The sequence below is a fragment of the Ricinus communis genome, chromosome 8 (assembly GCF_019578655.1).
Source record: "Ricinus communis isolate WT05 ecotype wild-type chromosome 8, ASM1957865v1, whole genome shotgun sequence".
NCBI classification, from domain to species: Eukaryota; Viridiplantae; Streptophyta; class Magnoliopsida; order Malpighiales; family Euphorbiaceae; genus Ricinus; species Ricinus communis.
In genome coordinates this window covers 10006501-10014370 of record NC_063263.1, presented here as the reverse complement: position 1 = coordinate 10014370, position 7870 = coordinate 10006501, and the positions used below count along the sequence as shown (strand labels likewise).

At 31.6% G+C, this 7870-nt stretch overlaps 1 protein-coding gene across 4 annotated transcripts; it reads right to left on the bottom strand.

The window, feature by feature from the left end:
* Positions 1-2516: 2516 nt before the first annotated feature.
* On the bottom strand, positions 2517-7447 carry LOC8271378 (boron transporter 4). Of its 4 annotated transcripts, none has more exons than XM_048378736.1 (14): positions 7275-7447; positions 6682-6802; positions 6516-6598; positions 6113-6305; positions 5841-5979; positions 5573-5738; positions 5309-5475; positions 5045-5218; positions 4854-4949; positions 4648-4764; positions 3930-4249; positions 3575-3854; positions 3362-3499; positions 2517-3227 (listed from the first exon to the last, which is right to left on the bottom strand). In XM_048378736.1, exons 2-14 carry the CDS (start codon positions 6783-6785, stop codon positions 3192-3194), a joined length of 2013 nt encoding a protein of 670 aa, XP_048234693.1. In that variant the 5' UTR covers positions 6786-6802; positions 7275-7447; the 3' UTR covers positions 2517-3191. The 4 variants fall into 4 exon arrangements, with proteins under 4 accessions (XP_048234693.1, XP_002517565.2, XP_048234694.1 ...); XM_002517519.4 differs by having other exon boundaries at positions 6682-6787; positions 7275-7446; XM_048378737.1 differs by lacking the exon at positions 7275-7447 and adding an exon at positions 7005-7231.
* Between the last annotated feature and the right edge of the window lie 423 nt (positions 7448-7870).

Here is a 7870-nt window from a genome sequence, read left to right as displayed (position 1 = left end):
GGATCAGTGTTGTATACACCCGTGTTATAATTTTTTCTTTTTTCTAGGAAATTATTATCGTTAAATTTAATTGCAATCATTAAATGTAAAATTTATTCCTTTTAAAAAAAAAAATTAGATGTAAAATTTAAATAAATTATTCTCTTTACCGGTTACAACGATACTAATAAAAAATTCAATAATATTAGTATTTTATTTCATTGGTTATATACTTTTTTTTTTTTAAAATATCAATTCTACTTTTTACAAATGGTACTATATGAAACTAAATATCTACCATTCTCTTCTTTTTAATGCTATAATGCACTATATAAATAATGCTTTTCCTTTTACTATCTCCTGTCTCTTTATTCTCTATTATATTAACTAATAATCTATTATTGTACTTTTTATTTTTATTTTTTCATTTTCAAGTTATTTTATATTTTTATAAGAATAAATTTATTTTTAATAACATGTAATATTTTTGTAAGAAAAAATATCACATATTAAATTAAAATCATACATATATATATAACTTTGTAACGATTCAATTTTTCTAGATTAATATAAAATCCAATAACAATTTAGTATATAAATTTAAATTATATTACATTTTATTTCATATAATTTACATTTTAATTAATTTTATCATTGCATAATAATATTTTAATTTCTCAAAATTTAATAATAATAGTGAAAAATTAAAATTCATAGCTACATATTCATAATTATAAAGTATAAAACATAATCATAGGTGATGAATACAAGTAATTGGTAAAAAGTATAAACATCAATCATTAAACTACTGTTGGTAGATTAAAACAAAAGGTTTTATAAATTATAAACTATAAATTCATTATATGTATATTTTAAGTTCATATATTATAGTCCATTATAAAGAAATTACACATTCATAGGTTAAAAATAATTCATAAATTATAAACTATAGGTATATACATGAGATTTATAGATTATAGTTTATAAAGTAAAAACAAGATTCATATGTTAGTTTATGAATTTATGATTCATAGACAATAAATCTACACCTTATATTTGATGAACCTATATGCACTATTTAATGACCATGTTGCTTATAATTATGTTTAATGGTAAAAATAAACATACATTGTGCTACTAACGAACCTAAAATTTATATTTAATAAATCTACTGCTTAGGATATATATGAAGATGCATCATAGTAAAAATTTAATGTCATCTAAAAGATGTATATGGTATTTTATAAGCTAAAAATACATATTTATATATAAAAATTTATATTAAACAGTCGATTTAACACTTCAACTTTTAATTTAACCTAATAGACATTTGAATTTTTTTAATAGCTAAACATCTTTAACTTTCAATTGAATTTAACATACATATAAACTTTATTATTAGTAAAATTTAAACATTTTCGTGCAATACATATAGACGTATTAAATGAAGACACGTGTCAAAATATCATAAAAATAAATTTAATATTTATTAGGTTATATCAAAAATTAGAGTGTCAAACTAACTAAGTGACTAAAGTTTAGGAGTATAAATATATATTTAACATATTTATAAAAGAAAATATAAAATTTTCATTGAAAGAATTTAAAAAAATTTCCGTGAAATATTAAAATTAATATATAAAAAATACATTAGAGAAAATTTTACAAAATAAAAATAAAAATCTTATTTTGATATTGATATTGATATTGATATTAATGATACTAAAATTATCATTAAAAGAACTAGAATTGTTTTCTCAGAAAAACTAATATAATTTTAATTATTTCTTAAATATTTTAAAATCAAATAAATATAATTTATTAAATAATAAGTATCGTTATCTTACTATGCTAACACGCATCACGTAAAAATATAAGAATGTATGATAGAAACAAGATGAATAAAATGGTTAACACTAAAGTCAAAATTAAAGTTTAAGACATTAGGAGACTGATCGTTTTATATTACTATTCTATTAGGTGATATTAATTTCTCCCAATTTCTCGATAAACAAAAACAATCTAAAGAATAACAATATGATATAGTAATGATATAATGATATAAACTTTATATTTACTCTCATTTTAATTATAAAATTTTAATTTATTTCGTTTCAATCATCCAGCTTCAATTTTGTTTTAATTTAATCTCTTCGAAAATAAAATATTGACACGTGACAAGAATAATCAATAAAAAAAGTGTAATTAAATAAGAAAAATGTAACTTATTAATCTTTTATTGTCGAGATGAAATTACAACTAAAATTAAAATTTTATGATTAAAATAAAACTGCGTACAATAATAACCAATTATATAATTATTCATGATACTATCAATAGAGATAAAAAAGACACAACCTAAAGAAATATATGGCCATAAATTTATAATATGTACATGGAAATGGCATGCTGAGTGATTCTACCAATTCTTCAGAATGCATGATATTATTTTTATTTTTTTTTGCAGAAGGTGGCAGCAAGCTAATCTTACAGTAAGAACAAACACACAAGGCATAATTCTGTAGAAGCATTCTCCGAACTCATCAATGACAGATTTTACTAGTGCTAGATTGCCCATAATTGTGCATACAAATAACACCAAAAATATTAGGGCCTGGTGAAGCTCACAGAAACAATTTATCTCAAGGACTAAATTGTCGCATACTGTAGAATCAAGAGAAAAAGCTTTAGACCATAGCAGTATTTTGTACACTGCTAAGCAGAATATGTGACCTCAAATATAAAGAGTCTTTTTGTTTTTGTATCAACCAGATAACAAGTGAATTGCTGGCTTGCTGCACTCTCACTACCAGTTGCTAGTAATTTTGTCGGTTTATAATTGTATGTGTCTGTCTAAGCACACCATGAAATCAGCAGAGTTAGCCAAGTGAAGGAGAAGATTGTAGTCCATACATGATACAGCGAAGATCTTCGTCTGGTGGTTGCACTTTTCTTTCTTTTTAACTGTGGTGATTGCATTTTCCATGTGTGGCTGTTCTCTTTTTGTGAGCTCAAGTTCAATCCAAACCCATCAAATATGATATGAAACGAGAGAGTGTTGCTTATTTAGCAATGATATGATGAACGCTAGAAATTCTCTACTTCTTCTTTAGTGCTATTTCGCAATCTACAAATTGTAAACAGCACAAAATGATTCTGTACAAAATGACTCATTCTTTACAAGTCCATGCCAATTGCCAAACCCAATTCATCTAATCATCTTGCTCGACAATTTCCTCAGGATACACCTGAAATGGAGAAATAAACATGTCAACATAAAGTTATTATAGTTATGGCCAACATATCAACATGTCAATGCATATGTATAAATGTCAAGATGCATCAATGGATGTAAATGATGGATGTAAATCATAAATCTCACCTGACCGCGATTCTCTTCGTGGAAGCTTACAGTTCTAACTTTGAATTCCCCTCTGCTGGTAGTTAGCTCATCTAACATCTCAGCATCACACACTTCCACCTTCCCTTCCTCATTTCCCAGACCACCTCCTTCTTTTTCCTGAGAAAACGCAAAAATTTAGTGCTAATTCAACTACCTTACTAGAGATGTGAGAGAGATGAGAATATAGGATACCCTGAAGGAGAGGCTCGGAGCTAGCCGCCGGGCGCCGGTGATCTCCTCATACTCGGCTGCATCTAGTTCTCGAAGATGATGTGGACTAAACAACTTGGGAAGCATGTACTGCCTTACACCAATCAGAACAAAGAATGGCAACGGGAACAGAATTCCAGCTATCGGAATCCATGTCACACCAAAACATACCAAGAAGTACACTAATTGGAAGATCGTAAACATAGCAATCTGCTTGAATGGAACTAACTCCACGAAAGAAGCATGAACGGCCTCCAGCACCCTGCCAAGAGCATTTACCGGTTACATGGTGAATTTTGTAAATTCATAGGCAATAACATAGATAAAGGAAACTTACTTGTAGCGCCTGCTAGGCGTGATGAAGAGGAGTAGAATTCTTTCCCAGAACTGGTTTCCAGGAAGACTGTCAATGGCCATGTATGCGAAATAGCCCCAAAGGACTGATGTAGGTATCAGCTTTATTGCAGGCATCGCACATACTGATGCTGCCACGAGTAGTGACTGCAGCAAATTGCTCACTCTCTGCTCATTAACTCTGACAGGCAAGTAAGCATCGATATGCTTCTCAGGATCAAATGTGTCTTTTGGATTTTCTCCATTGTTTTCCCCTTTCATGATTGCCTCCTTTAAGTCTTTTAGCTCTTTAGCTACTGTAGTCTGCACATAGCAACCGTAAACGTGAATGCTCAATAAAATGACTACAATGATGCATTGCTACGGAAAGAAAAAGGTAAGCCTCATAGGGAGGTGAGCTGGTTTAGCAGAAAATGTGAAGGGGAAAGTTTACTGTGCAGAGTTCTTAAGTTACTTTCTGATGCATCAGTTTATTTTATTTGGCAGGCAAGAAATCCTTGTACAGAAAGAGCTTACAGAAATACTAGAAATGCTATTTTACTGATGATTCTTTTAGGCAGCAAAGCGAGGTGGCTATCTCGTCATGGTTGCAAGCTGATTTCAGAACTTGCTCTGGGTTTTATTGCTGTTATTTTGCTTAATAATGCTCATTGATTTACTGGTAAAAAAAATAAAAATAAATATAAGGCGCATGAACTTACAACAGGACTGCTATCTATTTCTATGAAAATAGCTTGCATCTTGCCATATATTTCGGTGTTGCTAGCTTTCTGCTTGATGCTTTCTTTAGCACTCTCCACCATCTTCCTCCTGATCAACTGCACACGGTTGATCATATTTGATAAGCATTCATTGCCACTCAGCTACCAGCTACTATGCTATTTGCATTTGAAATAGTCTAATTTACCTGTCTTTTGAGGACAGCGAGGCTCTTTGTGTGCATTGGAGACTGAGGTAGGACTCCATTAGAAGGAGGTAGTCCAATTAATCCACAAAGCAAAGTCTGGAAACCATTCAATTAATGATATAATATGAGTCTTGCAGAAATGAAATTGAAAATTGCCAGCCTTAATATATATATACAGGATAAGTCTGTACCATGAATCCCAGCAACAGGATGTCATAATGATATGCAGAAGGGTTTTTAAGATTGAACTCCTTCTGTTGCGCCAGTTGCGATGCAACGCTATGGTCGAAAAAGTAGAGTCCTGCTATCATCACAGCAGGAATTATGGCAGCAAAGATGTATGCTGTAGGAACATTTCCCATATCCTGAAATTTGAATATGCATAAATACTTATTAGCAAAACTACCGAAGGACCTCAAACCTGGCAAAGCAGGTAACAGTATCAATTCCATTACCTTGATTACAGTCCAATGGCCCAGGGATGCAGACTCCCAAGGAAGAGGACTAAAGAGTCTTCTAGGAACTCCAGAAGGAACTTTGCTCGGTATGCTAAATGAAAGTGCTGTCCACACCACAACCATTAGTGGAACCCCGTAGTCCGCAATGAAACTTCTAAACCACCCTGTACACCATTGTGCAAACTATTTCAGATCATACTTCTAAAAGCTATTCAGTTTCAGTTCTTAAAAGCAAAATTACAAAAAAATTGTTTCACAGACCTGTGCCATACCACCATGATCTCGCCTTTCTGCTTTTTAATCCGGTGTAAAGAAGGCCAAAGGTGAAAATTATACCCAATAATCCATTTATGTAAAGCCATTGGAATTGATACTTCTCTAGCTTTGCGTCTTCAGTTTTTGGAATCTCGAACTCGTTCACCATTCCCTGTCATCCAATCATTGTACCACATGCTACTATGTTATCAACTGCTAATTCAACAAGCTGATAAGCTAAAAAAATTCAATTTCTTGTATTTATTGGGATCACCTTAATAGCCTGTTGAATGAATAGAACAGCAATCAACATGCCAAAAAGTTCGCCTGCAACCCTTGTAAACCTGTTGATTATGGTGCAGGCATTGAATACTGCAAGAAGCAGTAGCAGAAGGGCTGTCCAGACGCATACCCTGCAAAAATTACATATGGGGAAGAAAAGTCAATACTGGACTGTTTTTACTACCCTGAAAACTAGAAGTCTCCTGACACCCTGATAATCAAGGAAATTATTGTCAGAAGAGAAACGAGGTCAATTTTTCATACCATCCAGCCCAAGCCAAGAAGAGCTTCTGCCCCAAATCTTCTCTTCCTTTAGCAAAGTTGTACAAATAAGTATACATAATAACAGTTGGTTCAGCAACTCCTAATATCATAAGAGGTTGCCCACCAAGAATCGAGTGTATGATACCGCATAAAGCAGTAGAAGCCAATGTTTCTACTGTGCTCAAGCTTCCATCTACAGACAGAAAATTCACAACTACTTTAGAAGTCAAATCAAGTCATATAAGAAAGAAATGTACTCTGATGAGTTCCGACTCAGTGGTAGTGGCACTGTATCCATCTTTAGTACTGCAAGGTCTTAAGTTCCAGTCCAGCTAGAGACACTTAACCCAGAAAAAAGAAAAAACAGAAAAAAAATGCAAGCAGAATGGGGAGATGAAATAACCTGTGTCTCTACTAAGTTGCTCCCCGAAGGCAATAACAGGAAGAGCAGAAGCAAAGAAAATATAGGTAGTGGGTGCTAATATTCTGCAACAAAATATCAACCATCAATACTTAGTTTTAAGTCTTGGCAGTTTGAGTTTGTTCTTTGAAAGATATAAAAAGGGTACCCGAATCCTGAACGGATGCCACCAGTCCAATCTTGTTCATAACAAGGCGTTCTTCCTTTAACATCTTTTATGATACCTTTGAATGGAGTTTTGATATGCTCCATCTCTGTTCAAAGGAATGCTGTAATTAGATAAATTAAAAATTACAATGAAGAGGATTAATAAAGAGAAATAAATGAAAATTTGTGTTTTTGGAAAAATCAAATAGTAATATGGAGCTTTTTGAAAACAATAATTTCAATACATGCACAAACTGTATTGCAGCAAGTAATAAACTGTATCCAGCAAATCATTTATATACGATTTCTTAAAAAGACTTTTACCATAAATATATATAGTCTTCGCGAAGAACAACCATCACACATATACTTATTTCTAAGAAGTTCTTCGTTTGGTCCCAAAGAAAATGAAGGAAAAGAAAACAAATACAACTTTCAGAATCTTATTTTCTCATTCATGTTTTGAAAACCCAGAAAAGCAAACAACACTAACAAGAACTTTGGCCTAAAATCTTTGACAGACATCAATCAAGATAAGTCATGGATATGTATTTCAGACATTACTAGAGAGTGAAGGGTTTTATTTTTTGCTACCTGGAATTTTCTTCCAGGAAGTGCGGTGGAAAATGCAGGGCAAAGATATATGGAGTCTGCTGATAAAGACAAATGCAAAATGCAAAATGGGAAATGGGAAATATGAAATGTTTGTGCAGCACTAGCAGGTATGGCAGAGGAGCCTCCGTTCCTTTATATAGACAGAGGAAAAGAGAGGCAAAGTCTAAAGCCTTACATACACGTCCATGTAAAGACTTGTTTACCCTGAGATTTATATATTTTCATGGACCGAGGATTAGTATTTTATGATGCATTCCGAATCTGGAATATAGTTTCTATGAATTGCATTTTGATGTATATTTCTACTTATTTTAATATCCTAGTCCTCTTTAGTATTAATAGAGCACATGATTTTGACAAAAAATTTGGAATTTGGACTAAACTAATAAAAAAAAAATCTACAATAAAAGTCCTAGAGATATTATAATTCTTTTTTTTTATACAAATGAAAGATGAAAGATTTTGAATTTAAAATCTTAAATTCAAATATGTACCTCTATTATATTGAATCTGTCATTTTAAAATAAATTTAATTATAATCTATTGTTTATTTCTTTATTTTGAAATTAATTCAC

Bases quoted from the DNA above. Each gene is read 5' to 3' on its own strand.
- LOC8271378 (XM_048378736.1), bottom strand. From the start codon at position 6,785: ATGGAGCATATCAAAACTCCATTCAAAGGTATCATAAAAGATGTTAAA. The intron at 5,980-6,112 runs GTATGAAAAATT...TAATTTTTGCAG, and splicing joins TTCTTGGCTTGGGCTGGATG to GGTATGCGTCTGGACAGCCC. The intron at 3,500-3,574 runs GTATCCTATATT...GCGTTTTCTCAG, and splicing joins CTCCGAGCCTCTCCTTCAGG to GAAAAAGAAGGAGGTGGTCT.